The sequence below is a fragment of the Trachurus japonicus genome, chromosome 7 (genome assembly GCF_045865225.1).
Source record: "Trachurus japonicus isolate A0001 chromosome 7, Traja_1.0".
NCBI lineage: Eukaryota > Metazoa > Chordata > Actinopteri > Carangiformes > Carangidae > Trachurus > Trachurus japonicus.
In genome coordinates this window covers 25,435,291-25,452,221 of record NC_140913.1, presented here as the reverse complement: position 1 = coordinate 25,452,221, position 16,931 = coordinate 25,435,291, and the positions used below count along the sequence as shown (strand labels likewise).

The 16,931-nt window shown below is 41.9% G+C and overlaps 2 protein-coding genes across 2 annotated transcripts; both read left to right on the top strand.

Annotated features, from left to right (window-relative positions):
- The first annotated feature begins 571 nt into the window (after positions 1-571).
- LOC146984864 (cytosolic sulfotransferase 1-like) lies at positions 572-6,774 on the top strand. The gene is made up of 7 exons (XM_085782394.1): positions 572-731; positions 830-958; positions 1,140-1,261; positions 3,575-3,701; positions 3,854-3,951; positions 4,053-4,227; positions 6,638-6,774. The coding sequence occupies exons 1-7, from the start codon at positions 593-595 to the stop codon at positions 6,748-6,750; spliced, it is 903 nt and encodes a 300-aa protein (XP_085638520.1). The 5' UTR covers positions 572-592; the 3' UTR covers positions 6,751-6,774.
- Positions 6,775-11,915: 5,141 nt separating this feature from the next.
- Positions 11,916-13,734, top strand: LOC146984863 (cytosolic sulfotransferase 3-like). Its single transcript, XM_085782399.1, has 7 exons — positions 11,916-12,091; positions 12,204-12,332; positions 12,487-12,608; positions 12,760-12,886; positions 13,087-13,184; positions 13,291-13,465; positions 13,572-13,734. The coding sequence occupies exons 1-7, from the start codon at positions 11,953-11,955 to the stop codon at positions 13,682-13,684; spliced, it is 903 nt and encodes a 300-aa protein (XP_085638525.1). The 5' UTR covers positions 11,916-11,952; the 3' UTR covers positions 13,685-13,734.
- The last annotated feature ends 3,197 nt before the right edge of the window (positions 13,735-16,931 follow it).

Genomic DNA, 16,931 nt, shown 5'->3' with positions numbered 1-16,931 from the left:
ATCATGTTGAGTCAGTGCAGTAAATTTCTCCTCATGGTGAACTCATCACAATGATTTGATGATCATGTATTTGACCCATGTTGAATCTCCTTTTTCTGTTTGTGGAAATTAATCAGTAAGTCCATTGACTTGCTGTATTACTGTATTCCCAAGTGTCATATAAGTTTATCCCATCATGAAATAGCGTCATAAAACTTGTTCACCTTTGTCCTACGATTCCTTACACTCCTACTGTATCATCTGAATCATCTTCATGAATCATAAACAGGTTAATCCACACAGCTCACAGCTTCAGGTTATATTTTTTAGTGAAATGTTGATCTTTGCTAAAAAGAACCTGGGATCACTTTGTTGTCTCAAGAGCACGTGACTCAGTTAGCATAATAAGATGTACCATGCAGGCAGACAAGAAGAAGGGTTGTAGATTAAACATAATACTGCCCTGACTGACGCTCAAGAGAGAGGACGTTCAGAAAGGTATATTGAGGTATGTATTCAGATTTTTCTCAAAGTCATCTATGTAATGTGCGGACTGATTACACAAACTGGTTTTATGTTTTGAATCTTTCCTTCCTTTTTTATTCTTTTAAAGATGGATTTCACTCCTCGGCCAGAATTATTTGATTTCTATGGAGTCCCAATGACTCACTACTTCACAGACAACTGGGAGAATGTTCAAAACTTCCAGGCCAGGCCAGACGATATACTTCTTGCAACATATCCCAAAGCAGGTGAGTCTGTTGTGTTTTCCTTCACACTGTTGAATAGATTGATGATGGTATTGAAGGGTTTTGATGAGCTAATTTATTTTGCTCTGTCATTCTTTGAGGAAGTACCTGGGTCTCCTACATCCTTGACCTGCTGCATTTTGATCAAACATCTCCAGAGTGTCGGAAATCTCTTCCTGTTTATGTAAGAGTACCTTCACTGGAAACCACCTTCCGTTCTTTGCAGCCAGGTGAGTCACAGTCAGCAAATCCATACTGAATGATCTTAATATAGGGGAAAAAAGGAATTGAATTTGAAAAACAAAATTTAGAAAAAAAATCATGTAAAATTGTACTGTATGTAAAAATGTTGTGTTGTACTGATCACATTGGAGCACTCACAGGAATGTAAACTTTTCTCATAATGTGCAGGATCCTCAACCATACACAAAGGAACAGACATGGTGAACAATCAACTCACATCTCCTCGACTCATCAGGACTCATCTTCCAATCCAGTTTGTGCCCAAATCATTTTGGGAGCAAAACTGCAGGGTACAGTATAGCTTTATTTAATTTCCAATATCTCAAGATCACAAGAAACTGAGATATTTGAAGACATGAACACAATGCAATATGTGGGAATCTGCTCTACTGATTTATAATTTGAACTTGTTGTAAATTGATAATCAAATAATCTAGCTAACCATTAGGTAATCTGATGGTGTTAAAACCCAGATTGTTAACACATTAGAGGACAGTTCCGGGCAAATTCAACTCGGGGTTGTATTTTCCTAACATTTTGCGTCTAAAAGAAGGAATCTGAAGATTTTCAGTTTAATTGCTCCTGTTTTGCAGTAGTTGTGTCTGTCCCCGCATCGCCACAGCAGCGATGACTGGGAGCAGATGGAAGTTGCTGCTAAGGCTGTTTACATCCCTCAAAGCTGCTAATTTTTTTCCACAGGCAGCGTCAGGTGGCTACTCAAACATGCGCAGAGAAGTTTTTTTTACTTGAAGCAAGTAAAGAGTTGATATTCCTGTGTTTATGACACAAACGGGAGCTTCCAACTGCATCTGAATACACCGAGCACATCAACTTGGGTCTCACGTGAGACTCCGCGAGACTTTGAATTAGATCTAGTTTTACATATATGTTGGCTTGCTTGAAGTAAATAAACTTCTCGGTGCATGTTTGAGTAACCATGACGCTGTCTGTGGGAAAAAATTGCGGCTTTGAGCGTCCCGTACCGAAATGGTTCAATACAAATACATGTATCGTTACACCCCTACAAGCTATAACTTGCATTTATTTATCTCTTTTGTGAAATAACCTGTCCCATACAGCGGCAAACAGCTGAGCCTAAATTAGCCGACTGCCCACCTGCTTAAAGGGATAGTACAACATTTTGGCAAATTGGCTTATTGCCATAATCCCTATAGGGTTGTTACCTTTAATTGTGGGTGCAAGCTATTTTTAGACCGCCCAAGCCGAGCCGCGAGCTGCTCAGAGCTACGCTACAGAGGATAATGGCATTTCTTGGTTTAATCAAACTCATCAAATACCAAAACAAAATCCAACAACTCCAAAACGCTCTGGTGGACAAGTTGTAACCTGCACATTCACCACACTATGAGATAATAACGGGATGTTACGAGACAGACTAATCATGTGTTCACCTAAAAACCATTAACTTACATTGCCCACATGAAGCACATGTTCACTGTGTAAACAATGCATCAGAGCGCTCTGTCATCCTATCGGTCAACATCAAGGTTCAAGGAGATGTCAGACTAGGCGGAGAAATGCAAAAAATTCTAACATGTTAGAATTTACTAGACGCAAAACTGCTGTTTGTCAATTATGTTACACTACACTACACGTCTGTTCGTCGTTCCTGATGCTCATAATCAGGCCCAATGCTGGGAATTTATTGGCCATGACATAATCGTGTGAAATCGGCCTGGAATTATGTAGTCTGATCCTACCTTAAAGCAGAAGTAAGTGATATATTTGTGTTAATATAAGTCTTAAATAGTTATATCTTCCGACAGCAATCACTTACATAGAGTGTTTGGTCTGAAACACGGGTCTGTCAGTCACTCTGCTCTGCTCTGAGCCGAGGAGAAAACATTTATCGTATCCTACAGTTTTTATCCAATGAGGAGAGAGAACGGCATGCAGGGCTGTGTGTGCAGCCAAGAGACGCCGTGAATGTGGCGACGTAGGGACGAGGACTGTTATGGTGCGTTCAAGGAAACTCGTATTTTTCCGACCGTGAAGTGGTACCAGTTCGATCTGGTACGAGTTCACCGGTCAGAAGTTACGAGTGGCCGTTATAGTGACTTTCACCGGTAAAACAGGTCGGAAAAACACGAGTGGGTTGCCTGAAACGCTACAAAGTCGTAAGTTGTGACTTGAAGCTGTAATTTACGATTTCAAAAGTCTGCATGGAACGCAGCATTAGCGAAAACGACCGGACCACTTACTTCTGCTTTAAGCCCCAAGTTCCTAGCCACCAGCCCAGACCTATAGGCCCTATAAGCCCCAGGTCTCCAGCTTTGAACCCAAGACTATAGCCTACCGCCCACTACCCAGTGAATTCTAAGCCTCTGCCATCCAGTGATCATGACCCTATGTTAACTATCATGGCCTCACCTGTCCCAACATCAGGGGCAATAATTCAAATTCTATTATATTCTATTCCTTCAACTCCATCCCCAGAGGGATAATACCTGTGATGATGCTGGCCTCCTTCCACCCCTCCAGAGGAACTCTCTACAATGAAAATAACAAGAATTTAGAACGATACTCTAGAGACAGTTTCAGTCAAGCTCTGAAAATATTGTTTATGTTTTCTTGCTGTGTAGATTGTCTATGTGGCCCGCAATGGAAAGGACAGCGTGGTGTCTTTCTTCCACTTCCAGCGGATGACCATGATCCACCCAGAGCCTGGAGACTGGAACAGCTACCTCCAGAGGTTCATGGAAGGAAAGAGTATGTATAACACAATAACCAAGTAAAAATCTAAAGTTTCACATGACATGTTCCTGTGAGCACCGAGCATTTGTACTGACTGAGCATGAGTCTGTTCACAACAAGGATGCACAGATTTTGCTCATCATTCGTTCACTGTTATTTTTCTCCAGTGGTGTTTGGATCCTGGTATGACCATGTGAACAGCTGGTGGGAGAAGAAACAGACTTATTCAAACCTCCATTACATGTTCTTCGAAGATCTTGTTGAGGTAATGTTGTTTGTTGTTGTTTTCAGTGCATGTGTTTGTGTGATTGTGATGTCTCTGCTCTTATTGGTAAAGTCTGACCACAACCTGATTTGTGTTTCCAGGATCCTGGACGGGAACTAGACAAACTCTGCTGCTTCCTTGGTTTGTCTCCTTCAGCTGAGGAGAAGGAACGACTTTTAGAGAGAGTGCACTTTGACAGTATGAAAAAAGACAAGGTGGTCAACTATTCAACATTTAAAGGAATGGATCTCAAAGTTTCTCCCTTCATAAGAAAAGGTACAGTTAATATTAATACACAAAACATGTGACAGGTAAAGCCTGCCACACACATAAAGATAATCGGGCTGATTTTGCCCCGATTTTCCCCCTTCCGACCACGGACAGACACCGCCCGATTATCTTAAGGTCTTAAGATTATCTTATAAGATTCTCTTGTAGTGTGTGGTGTGTTAAGAGTCAAAATTCCCCCGACAATCGGCAAGGAAAACGTTCGGCGCCGATAATCGTAAGTATTAAACATGTTCAATATTTACGATTATCGGGGCCGACTTCGGTGGCCGTTTCAATCAAAAGTCATCTTGTGTGTGGAGAGCCGGTGTTGTGCGGAGAAGTGCCTGCTCACCGAGCTCTGCATGCTGCTCGCGGCAACAAGCCACTTCTCCACACAGCACCGGCAACCTCACAGAGAGCCACGGTACAGCCCTGGGGCCTCATTTATCAAAGAGGGTGTAAAACTGCTACTAAAGTTTTGCGGACGGCGAAAAGACGAAAATGGCGTACACCCGAAATATTTACACCTTTTTCAGATCAATCAAACTGTGCGTACGCACAACTCTCCGCAATAAATCACACCGGACCCAAGAATGGTGCACACGTGAACACACCTCTTACTCCACCCCCGGAACGCCTATATACAACTATATATGGTCAGCACGTGCATATTTAATTAGCCATGTGCTCTCTGTGGAGCGGCAACAAAGTGACAACAAAGTGACAACGGAGACAACGGGTGGAGGGCGGGGGAAAGAAGCGGAACTTCTCCGCTTCTCCGAAAGCAGATACACGGGCAATAAATCAGTCAGAAAAATGATCTTGCATTTTAATAAGCTACAATAAAAACCAAAACCTCCCAAATCTCAACAAACAGGAGCAGAAAGAAGAATAATCTTATGTGGGGCGGTGCGTGGCGCAGTGGGTAGAGCGGCCGCCCCATGTAGAGGCTACAGTCCTCGCCGCAGGCGTCCCCGGTTCGAATCCCGCGTCGGGCAGACCTTTCCTGCGTGTCATTCCCCCTCTCTCTGCCTCCCCATTTCCTGTCTATCTCTACTGTCATCACTATCAAATAAAAGCAAAAAGCCGAAAAATATACTTAAAAAAAAGAATAATCTTATGTAATCATCTGCCCCTTTATCACAGAAAATCTTTTTTTTTTTTTTTACACCTAGATGTTAAAACAATAAGCAGGGTTTCCACGATAGTTACCATTACTTTGAACGGTTACGTTGTCTCAGTCTTTATTCTCTCGTCAGCTCCAAACTCACGTGCACCTCGTTAACTCAGGTGACAGAATAATAACAGTCTCAGTAGCTGCAGATCAGTGTGCGCTGCTGCCGGTGTGTTTTTAAACTTGGCGAGTTTGATCCTTGTCGGACGTCACACTAGAGTGTGTAAAAGCAAAAAAGCAAAATCCTCAATCCGCTCTGTTTATCAATTAACATAAAGCCTAGTGTTATTATAGAGCGGGTTGGATTGCCAGCATCAACGGTCCACCACTACCACAATTCCTTCAAAGAAATCCTACTGTCTCTTCTAAATGTACTCCGCTCCTCTCTCCCTCTCACACTGCAGTTCTCTGACTCAGCAACTTTGTCGCCAATTCCTCCTGTTCCTCAAAAAAGGCGTAAATCACGGTACGCCAGGGTCAAAATGGGTGTAAATGTCCGCACTTTTCCCCATCAGGTTTTGGCTTGATAGATCCCAAATTTGGCGGAGAAAAGTGCGTACGCACAAAACGGGGGAAAAAGGGTGTAAAAAAAGGTGTATCCACAATGATAAATGAGGCCCCTGGTATTACATGAGGTTCACACAGACATTCACGCATACACAGGAGATTTCCTGATAGCCGATAGCAAAGACAGTAGCGCTCATAGCCGGCAACAGCCAGCAATACAGCAGCCATGTTTAAACGATCATGTGACCGCCGCTCACAGCCCGTCATGTGACAGCGCACGGCTCCCTATTGGACAGCCGCTTGACTGCTCGGTGTCCGGAGCCACAGACACACACAGATGGGACCGTTGTAAAGGCTGAAGTGTCCCGCTTTCATTAAAAAAAAAATTACGTCGCTCTCATTGTCCATTCCGGAAATAGACCCGAAAGAGTAGCTACAACTACACCCCTGGTATCGCTGCTGATGCCGGATTGTTTTCTGACCAGAGGGTCAAGATTCTGAAAAATCTTAATGTGTGTGGTGAGCTGTGTTTGGAATATCGCAGCACACCACACACAATACGATCGAAACTGTTCAATCACAGATTTTTTATCTTCATGTGTGGGGTCTCTCACAGATAAAAAATCGGTTGAGATTTATAAAATCTTTATGTGTGTGGCAGGCATAAAACAAAACCAATTCTCCAGTTTAATGGTAAAACAACTTCAACCTGACTGGCTCTCTGTGCTTCTTCAGGGAAGGTTGGTGACTGGAAGAACCATTTCACTGTGGCCCAGAGCGAAGAGTTTGATGAAGACTACAAGAAAAAGATGAAGAATCCCACACTGAAGTTTCGTACTGAAATATAAAGGCCCAGTTGTGCAAAATAAAATCCCTTAACGGGTAAACCTAAGTGATGTTACAGTATATAATTTTATCAGTCTAAATTAAGAATGAAAACAAACAATCCACTCACCTTTTCCTTTTTCTAGGAATTTGTCACAAGATCAAACGTCTCTCAGTCATCTGTTTCTTACATTCATACAGTGCACATTGTTTTTAAATAGACACCACTGCAAGACTGAGGTTTTTATATAATCTCATCAGAAAGCTTTAATTATCAAGGTGCATGAGGAAAATCATCATGTCAATCAATAAGCGCATACAGTTGAAATGCAGGTTAGCCTGTCACTGTTTTTATCTGTCCCTCGTTGCTGTTTCAGGAAACCCAAAAAATCTTGAATGACGGAGGCTAAAGAGATAAATAGATGCTACATTGAAGAATTGGAAGGTAGTTACAACCGGGTGAAACCATAAGAAGGATTCACAGAGAGCTTTTGTCTTTTCTGCCAGACTGCTCCCTCAATAAAGAATTCTACACCTCTACACCCTCATGTGTTTGTTTATTTATTGATTAATTGGTGCCATGGGGCTTACACACACACGAACACACACACACACACATCCTTGTAGCATATCTTTGTGAGGACACTCATTGACAGAATGTATTCCCTAGCCCCTTACCCTGACCTTAACCATCCAAAACAAATGCCTAACCTTAACCATTACTCTTAAAGGGATAGTTCACCCTAGAATGATATTTCGCTCATTATCTACTCACCCTCATGTTGACTAAGGGCTGGAAGAAGTTTCAGATTCCTCCGTGGCTTCTCTGAGTTACAGGGGGTCTCGGCATAGCAGTGCATGTCCATATAACGGTTGCAAAGGGACACCGGAGCTCTTCGTAAAAAAACACACACAAAAAAACATCCAAATACCTCCATGATGCTCGTATGTAATGTCCGTCTTGTGCTGAAGCCCCAAATTGCGTAATTGTCCCGAAAAAAATTAAATAAGTCTATATTTTAAGCTTGTTTGTAGCGGAAGCTTCTTGAAGCTCCTCTTCCTGGTCCGTCCAAATCTCGCGTGATTTGCGCCGGCGTCAGCATGCGTCAGTGCGGTTACTGCGAATCACGCGAGATTTGGACATGTCATGTCATGGACATGCACTGCTACGCCGAGACCCCCTGTAACTCAGAGAAGCCACGGAGGAATCTGAAACTTCTTCCAGCCCTTAGTCAACATGAGGGTGAGTAGATAATGAGCAAAATATCATTCTAGGGTGAACTATCCCTTTAACCTAACTTAAACCTAATTATAACCTAAAGTCTTAACCCTCAAACAGCCCTTGGAAAAAGTGAGGACCAGTCAAAATATCCTCACTTCCCAAATATGTCCTCACTCTGTAGGTTAAAAACTCCAGTCCTCACAACATAGTATGTACAAGAACACACACACACACACACACACACACACACACACACACACATGTAACTTTATGTGGTGACAGTTAGGATATTTACAGTCTTTTTTTTTTTTTTTTTGATTGCATAAACACTCAAATCAAAGGTATTTCACGATTATCAAAACCTTATACTCAAGGAGCAACACACTGGTCCAGATTTGAACCACTAAGCACAATGTCAGCCTCACACTTTTTGCAAAACACTAAACCTACTTGTATACATTAGGCACAAAGGTACGTATAAAACATGATGTCACTTCCTTGCAATCCAAAAACAATGTCGGATTACCCCATCTAGCCAAATGGTTAAACACAACCAACATGTAAATACATTATTGCTTAATTTTAGACACACCAATCAGGTTTAAGCACTATAAAAATGTAACAGGTGAGTTCACCAATCTTCAACCAAAATGGAAGGAGTCAGAAGAAGAAGAATTAAGGGTGAGAGGGGAAATCCACAGAGGAGGAGAAGGAGGTAGAGGCAAGGCAAGGCAAGGCAAGGCAATTTTATTTGTATAGCCCGTTTTTACAAACAGTTTGTCTCAAAAGGCTTTACATGGCATCGTAACAACATCCTCTGTCCTTAGACCCTCACATCGACTGAGGAAAAACTCCATGGAAAACCCTTTTAACAGGGAAAAGTCGGAGAAACCTCAGGGTGAGCAACAGAGGAGGGATCCCTCACTCAGGACGGACAGACGTGCAATAGATGTTGTTACAGACAAGAAAACAGTTTACAGTTTATGTCACAGAATGTGCGAAATATGGAAATGTTAGCAGGAGTTGATGAAGGCAGTCTCTGGTGAGGGGAGGGGGTGGGGGGGGGGCAGGGAGAGCCGGTCAGCTCGATGGGAGGACTGGGTGGTAGACTGGTCCATGGGAAGGGAGGGGAGGCCGGTCTAACAGCAGGGGAAAGGGTGGGAGGGGGGCGATGCAGGCGGCGGCTGGTGCAGAGAGATGGAGCTCCGGTGGATCTGCGGAAACACAGAGAGAGTGCGAGACACCAAGGCCAAACTACAAAGTACAACAGAAGATGACAGTTCAAAAATATACTGAGGAGAGGAGGGGAGGGGAGGGGAGGAGAAAGGAGAGGGCTCTGTGTGACCAGATGTGTCCCCAGCAGTCTAAGCCTATAGCAGCGTAGCTATAAAATGGTTCAGAGCTACCTGAACCAGCCCTAACTAAAAGCCCTGTCATAAAGGAAGGTCTTAAGTCTCGACTTAAATGTAGTTAGAGTGTCTGCCTCTTTGACCCATGGAGAGAGCTGGTTCCACAGTAAAGGAGCCCGGTAACTGAAGGCTCTACCTCCCAGTCTGTTTTTAGAGATACTGGGAGTCACTAACAGACCTGCGTTCTGGGAGCGGAGTGCTCTGGTAGGACAGTAAGGAATGATTAGTTCTTTCAGATAGGTTGGAGCTTTATCATTAAGAGCCTTATAAGTCAGCAGAAGGATTTTGAAGTCTATTCTAAATCCTACAGGAAGCCAGTGGAGAGAAGCTAAGGTGGGAGAGATGTGCTCTCTCTTCCTAACTCCTGTCAAAACCCTCGCTGCGGCATTCTGGACCAGCTGGAGACTCTTTAGAGAGTTTTTCGGACATCCTGACAGGAGAGAGTTGCAGTAGTCTGGCCTAGAAGTGATAAATGCATGCACCAGTTTCTCAGCATCACTCTGGGAGAGGATATTCCTAATCTTAGCTATACTGCGCAGATGGAAGAAGGCGGTCCTAGTCAGATGTTTTATGTGGGAGCTAAAGGAAAGGTCCTGGTCAAAAATGACTCCAAGGTTCCTCGCAGTTGTACTCGGGGTCAGGGTGATGCCATCTAGAGTAGCGATCTGATTAGAGAAAGTGTCCCTGAGATGTTTAGGTCCAAGCACAATGACCTCAGTTTTATCTGAATTCAGTAGCAAGAAGTTAGAGGACATCCAGGATCTAATGTCTTTCAGACAGTCTTGCAGATTGATGAGGTGGTTTCTGTCATCTGGCTCTATGGACAAGTAGAGTTGCGTATCATCCGCATAACAGTGAAAATTGATTGAGTGCTTCCGGATGATGCCACCTAATGGGAGCATGTAAAGAATGAAGAGGATTGGCCCTAAGACTGAACCCTGCGGTACACCATATGTAACTCTGCTATACTCTGAGTGGTCGTTATTAACATTAACAAATTGAAACCTGTCAGATAAGTATGACTTAAACCATTTTAGGGCAGTTCCTTTAATCCCAATTTCATGATCTAGTCTCTGCAGCAGGATGCTGTGGTCGATGGTGTCGAATGCAGCACTGAGGTCCAAAAGTACAAGTACAGAGACGAGACCTCTGTCTGAAGCTATAAGAAGATCATTAGAGACTTTGACAAGTGCTGTTTCAGTGCTATGGTGTTCTCTGAATCCAGAGGAAGAGGTGGAGGTGCATGCTGAAAGAGGAAGAGGCTCTGGGTCAGGTACTCATCATTCAGGTCATGGACGAGGCCTGTGACCAAATCCATGCCTCACTTGCCTCAGCTATAAGGATGGATTCAACATTCAAGACAGTTCTTCTTGCGTTGTCGATACCACCTGTGATGCTGTTGAAGATTACTAACACTGATTTGATTAAACGGCCTAAATGATTGTCTCCAGGTGTGACAGTTGAGGTTCCTGTCACTATGCCTCCAATTGATCATGTGCCCTGGCTACTTGGCCAAGGGGATGTCCCTTTAGGTGACTGGCAAGCGCGCATGACCCGGGAGGTGTGGGTTCAATCCCCGCCCGGGCCCTTGCCACATTCTGGCGTTGTTGGCAGGATCCATGTAGCACTAGGGGTGGGTCCATGGATTCCTAATGCGTGCCAGCCTGTGCGGAAGCACGAGGACGTGCTTGTGAAAAGAGGGGGAGAGATGTGACAGTTGAGGTTCCTGTCACTATGCCTCCAATTGATCATGCGCCCTGGCTACTTGGCCAAGCGGATGTCCCTTTGGGTGACTGGCAAGCGCGCATGACTCTTACCCGGGACATGTGGGTTCAATCCCCGCCGGGGCCCTCTTCACCTTGCCACACAGGGAAGGTTGGTGACTGAAAGAACCATTTCACTGTGATGCAAAATGAACAATTTGATGAAGACTAGAGACAGAAAAGGAAGATTAAAGTTTCGTACTGAAGTTTAGAGGTCAGACCAGTCAGGTACACTATAAGGGATGTTGAGTCAGTGCAGTAAATTTCTCCTCATGGTGAAATCATCACAATGATTTGATGATCATGTATTTGACCCATGTTGAATCTCCTATTTCTGTTTGTGGAAATTAATCAGTAAGTCCATTGACTTGTTGTATTACTGTATTCCCAAGTGTCATATAAGTTTATCCCATCATGAAATAGCGTCATAAAACTTGTTCACCTTTGTCCTACGATTCCTTACACTCCTACTGTATCATCTGAATCATCTTCATGAATCATAAACAGGTTAATCCACACAGCTCACAGCTTCAGGTTATATTTTTTAGTGAAATGTTGATCTTTGCCAAAAAGAACTTGGGATCACTTTGTTGTCTCAAGAGCATGTGACTCAGTTAGCATAATAAGATGTACCATGCAGGCAGACAAGAATAAGGGTTGTAGATTAAACATAACACTGCCCTGACTGACGCTCAAGAGAGAGGACGTTCAGAAAGGTATATTGAGGTATGTATTCAGATTTTTCTCAAAGTCATCTATGTAATGTGCGGACTGATTACACAAACTGGTTTTATGTTTTGAATCTTTCCTTCCTTTTTTATTCTTTTAAAGATGGAATTACCTCCTCGGCCAGAATTATTTGATTTCCATGGAGTCCAAATGACTCACTACTTCACAGACAACTGGGAGAATGTTCAAAACTTCCAGGCCAGGCCAGACGATATACTTCTTGCAACATATCCCAAAGCAGGTGAGTCTGTAAACATGAAGAGAGCATGTTTTGCTTTATACTGTTGAATAGACTGAAGATGGTGTTGAAGGGCTTTGACTGTATCATTTCTTTTGCTCTGTCATTCTTTGAGGAAGTACCTGGGTCTCCTACATCCTTGACCTGTTGCATTTTGATCAAACATCTCCTGAGTGTCAGAAATCTCTTCCTATTTATGAAAGAGTGCCTCTATTGGAAGCCGTCTTCCCTTCTCTGCAGCCAGGTGATTCACATTCAACAAACACATATTCAATATGAGGAAAAAGTAAATTTAATTTTTTTTTAAATCTATGAAAAAATAATGTAAAGTTGTACTGTGTTGTACTGATCACGTTGGAGCGTTCACAGGAATGTAAACTTTTTCTCATAATGTGCAGGATCTTCAACATTAATCACAGGAACAGACCTGGTGAACAATCAACTCACATCTCCTCGACTCTTTAGGACTCATCTTCCAATTCAGCTTTTGCCAAAATCATTTTGGGAGAAAAACTGCAAGGTACAGTAGCTTTTTGTTATCTCCATTATCTTAAGTTCACAAGAAACCAAGACACAGTATTTAATGATATGAACAAACTGTAGTCAATAATCAGTACAACATAATGCATTTGTTTTTAAATGATCAAATAATATAGCTAATCTGTGTGTAGATTGTCTATGTTGCCCGCAATGCAAAGGACAGTGTGGTGTCTGCTCTCCATTTTCACCGCATGGCCATGTTCACCCCAGAGCCTGGAGAGTGGAGCAGTTACCTCCAGAGATTCATGGAGGGAAAGAGTATGTATTGGGAAAAGAATAACCAAGTTAAAATCTAGATTTGGAGTTTTATTTGACATGCCATGTTTTCACCGAGCATTTGAACAGTAGCAGTGCCAGTGACTGAGCATGAGCTTGTTCACAATAATAAAGGTGTTTGTAAGAGATGCACAAATTTCACCAAAGCTCTTTGATTCAGTTTTATCATTGTGTTATTCCAGTGGGATATGGATCCTGGTATGACCATGTGAACGGCTGGTGGGAGAAGAAACAGACTTATTCAAACCTCCATTACATGTTGTTCGAAGATCTTGTTGAGGTAATGTTGTTTGTTGTTGTTTTCAGTGCATGTGTTTGTGTGATTGTGAAGTCTCTGCTCTTGTTGGTAGTAAAGTTTGACCACAACCTGACCATTGTGTTTCCAGGATCCTGGACGGGAACTAGACAAACTCTGCTGCTTCCTTGGTTTGTCTCGTTCAGCTGAGGAGAAGGAACGACTTTTAGAGAGAGTGCACTTTGATAGTATGAAAAAAGACAAGGTGGTTGACTATTCAACCTTTCCAGCAATGGATCTCAAAGTTTCTCCCTTCATGAGAAAAGGTACAGTGAATATTGATACACAATACATGTGACAGGTAAAACAAAACCAATTGTCCAGTTTAATGTAAAAAGACTCCAATCTGACTGGCTCTCTGTGCTTCTTCAGGGAAGGTTGGTGACTGGAAGAACCATTTCACTGTGGCCCAGAGTGAAGAGTTTGATGAAGACTACAAGAAAAAGATGAAGAATCCCACACTGAAGTTTCGTACTGAAATATAAAGGCCCATTGCAACGGTACAAAATAAATCCCTTTAACTGATAGGCCTAGATGATGACGAAAAACAAACAAAAAAACAAGATTATTTTGAAGTGACAAATGCATTGTCCAATCAGTTCCGATTATACAAGTTTAATGAATGTCAAAGCCTAGTCACTGACGTTTAAACATTTAAGTCTGTCATGTCGTCAGACTGTGTGGGAAAGGAGGTGAAAAACGATGACCAGGAGTGCTAGCAGGCAGCAGCCATTTATTCAGCGTGCAGGCAGGTGGAAATGAACATAAAAGCACCCCTCACTGACCTGAGGAGGAAACCCAGTGACACTCTTTACTTCTAGCGCCCTCTAAGGGACACAGTGTGCAACACCTGGAACAGCAGGGCGCTGTCTAATGTGACACAACTTTTAACATTTGCTGTGCTTTTCACCACAAAGTCCTTTCTGCTTTTTGCGTTCTATGTTATATCATCAGTTTGTTAGTCAGCCATCTCTTTCTGACTTTAATACTGTACACATTGATAGGGTGACCAGGTGTCCTGCTTTGTGCAGGACTGCGCAGCATTTTAACAATTTTTACAGTTGAAGTGCAGGTCAGCCACTCTCTTTATCTGTCCCTCCTGCTGTTTTTGAAAACCAAACAAATCTTTAATAACGGAGTATATAGCGAAATGAAATAGATGCTACAGCTACACTGAAGAAGGGGATGGTCATTATAGCTGGGTGAAATCAGAAGAAGGATTCACAAAGAGTTTTTGTCCTTTCTGCCAGACTGCTCTCTCAATAAAAAATGTAACATCTCTACACACTCATAATTATGTTTATATATAGTGTCACGGGACTGTGGTCAGTGCCCATGGGTGAAGACACACACAGAGGTAATTTTATGTGATAATTTGGTGTGTGGTTTGATAGTAAAACTTAAATTAACTTTGAGCAGCACACCACAAAGCTACAGTTGTGTTTTCATCGTTTTAGAATCAGCAAAAATTAGGCCAATTTTAACTTTTAAAGATCCTGACACCTTTTTACATGCTTTCATTTCATCACACCTGGATTAATGCAACAGTCTTTTTACCTGTTGTGACTTTTGTTTTGTAAACCACTTCGTTTTGAAAAGTGCTCTCTATATTATTATTATAAGAGTTAGGATATTTAAGTTGTAAGCCTGAGTTTCTCTAAACTGATTCTTACTAAAATCACCATGAACACCTCTGAGGGCAGGCTGACACACAGGTGTTTTAAATGTGATTATTAGTAAAAATCTGGGATGTTTGTGGTGTTTATCACCTACTTTACTGTCGAAGACCATAATAATTTGTGTTTCTGTTCTCCTATTCTCATTTCCCTGTTAAACTCTAAACAGGACCATACTGTTTCCTTCTTCCTTCACTCTCTGCTCTGGCGTGGGGCTATTCCCCAACTGATAACATTACTGTGTTATTTCTGTGTAATAACAAATGTGTGACTGAGGCCTGGCGCAATAATAAAAATGTCTTCTTCATCTTCTTCTTACTCTCACTCACGTTGTGTGGTCCACCACACAATTATCTATTCATTATGAGAAAACCTCCCACTCAGTGCCATTACCCACTGAGCTATTCACCTGCATGTGCTGAGCCCATACTACCGGTATTATGCTTCCGGATGAAACTTACTAATCATAAAAATAGACAGAATACTGTACATTGTGATTGGGTCATTGTGCTGGCCTGTTCACTCTATATGTTTTCTTTCTTACAAAATCTTGCTTTGTCTGTCTGATTCCATGTGTGACTTTGCCTTGCGCCTACTGATTTCAGCAAATGCTTTAAACATATTTTCATTATAAAAAATAAGCTCTTTTATTGCAGATCCTGTTGAGCCAGCCAATATAATAACCATGAGTGGGATCCAAACCATTAGTGTCCCAATCCAAAATCAATGGAATTACACACTGACCTATCCAGCTGCATGTGTTGCTTAGGGACTCTTTTGACTCTCCACACACATCTACACATTTTTTTTTTTTTACTGTGTAATGCAGTCTTCCATTTGGAGGATGAAAGCACCAATAGTATGACTGCAGTCTGTGAGGTTATTTAAAAAAAAAACTCAGATAGAATCTATCAACATTTTAATTTAAACTACCTCTCATTGGCAATGGTTTTCCCACATAAAAATTGCCCTTGTCCCGCATTTGTTTTGGGATCTGGTCACCTTGCATCTATTTCATGTAGCCTACATGTCAAGGAGGAATCATGATGTAGTCAGTCACCACCTGGACTGATTAAAGCAAGCTGTCAGAGTATGAAACAACAAGGATGATTTTAATGCAGACTACAATTTAGGAATATGAATAAAACAATAGAATAAATATCTAAAAGTGTCAGTCAAAAATGTCTTAAATTTCATTCACTAACCGGAAGATCAGCTGTTCAATTCCTGGGTCCCCTGTCAGCATGTCGAAGTGTCCTTGGGCAAGACACTGACACATGTCCCCTGATCTATGCATCGTGTGGGTGAATGCAAGTAGCACTTTGAGTGGCCCTTGACTTGAAAAGAGCTATAAACCTACAAGTATTTACCATTTACCAGTGTGATGGCAGCTGGAATAAGACTGTTTTTATAGCACTTATTCAGAATAGGGTTTGTGGGGTTAATTGAATTGTTTGAATTGAATCTTGGCTAATAATGGATTGAAATGTTTAAAAAAAAAAAAAAAACTCAGACTGTTTGTATGAGTTTTCGAAGTTAAATGGTGTGGGAGTGGTGACTCAGAAAGGGAGAGATGCCTGAGGATGTACATGTAGCTGGATGGAAACTGTCAGTGCTAGGAGTAATTGACAGAATGACAAAATAAACAGAGCTGATAAAAAAAACTGTGAGAACATGTTAACTTTGTTAGACAGTGTTCAAGTGAGTTAACCTAATGTTTGTTCCATCTACAGTATGGCTGGAGGTATTTTTTTTTATTTATTTAACCTTTATTTACCCAGGCAAGCAATTACTATAAGAACACATTCTTATTTACAAATGCAGCCTGAATCAAAGAGCAAAATTTAATTACTCAGAAAAACTAGATTTTTCAAATTATTATTCAAGTGAATGCAATACGCTTCCGTATTTCTGGACTAAATATTCTTCATGAATCATTATGCAGGTTCACACACTGTTCTTTTCCACAGTTTAAATGCTCATCTTTAACCAAGAAGAGCTTGGGATCACTTTGTTGTGTCAAGATCATGTGATCTATAGTCAGCATAATGAGATA

Bases quoted from the DNA above. Each gene is read 5' to 3' on its own strand.
- LOC146984864 (XM_085782394.1), top strand. From the start codon at position 593: ATGGATTTCACTCCTCGGCCAGAATTATTTGATTTCTATGGAGTCCCA. The intron at 1,262-3,574 runs GTACAGTATAGC...CTTGCTGTGTAG, and splicing joins TTTGGGAGCAAAACTGCAGG to ATTGTCTATGTGGCCCGCAA. The intron at 3,702-3,853 runs GTATGTATAACA...ATTTTTCTCCAG, and splicing joins GAGGTTCATGGAAGGAAAGA to TGGTGTTTGGATCCTGGTAT.
- LOC146984863 (XM_085782399.1), top strand. From the start codon at position 11,953: ATGGAATTACCTCCTCGGCCAGAATTATTTGATTTCCATGGAGTCCAA. The intron at 12,333-12,486 runs GTGATTCACATT...CATAATGTGCAG, and splicing joins CTTCCCTTCTCTGCAGCCAG to GATCTTCAACATTAATCACA. The intron at 12,887-13,086 runs GTATGTATTGGG...GTGTTATTCCAG, and splicing joins GAGATTCATGGAGGGAAAGA to TGGGATATGGATCCTGGTAT.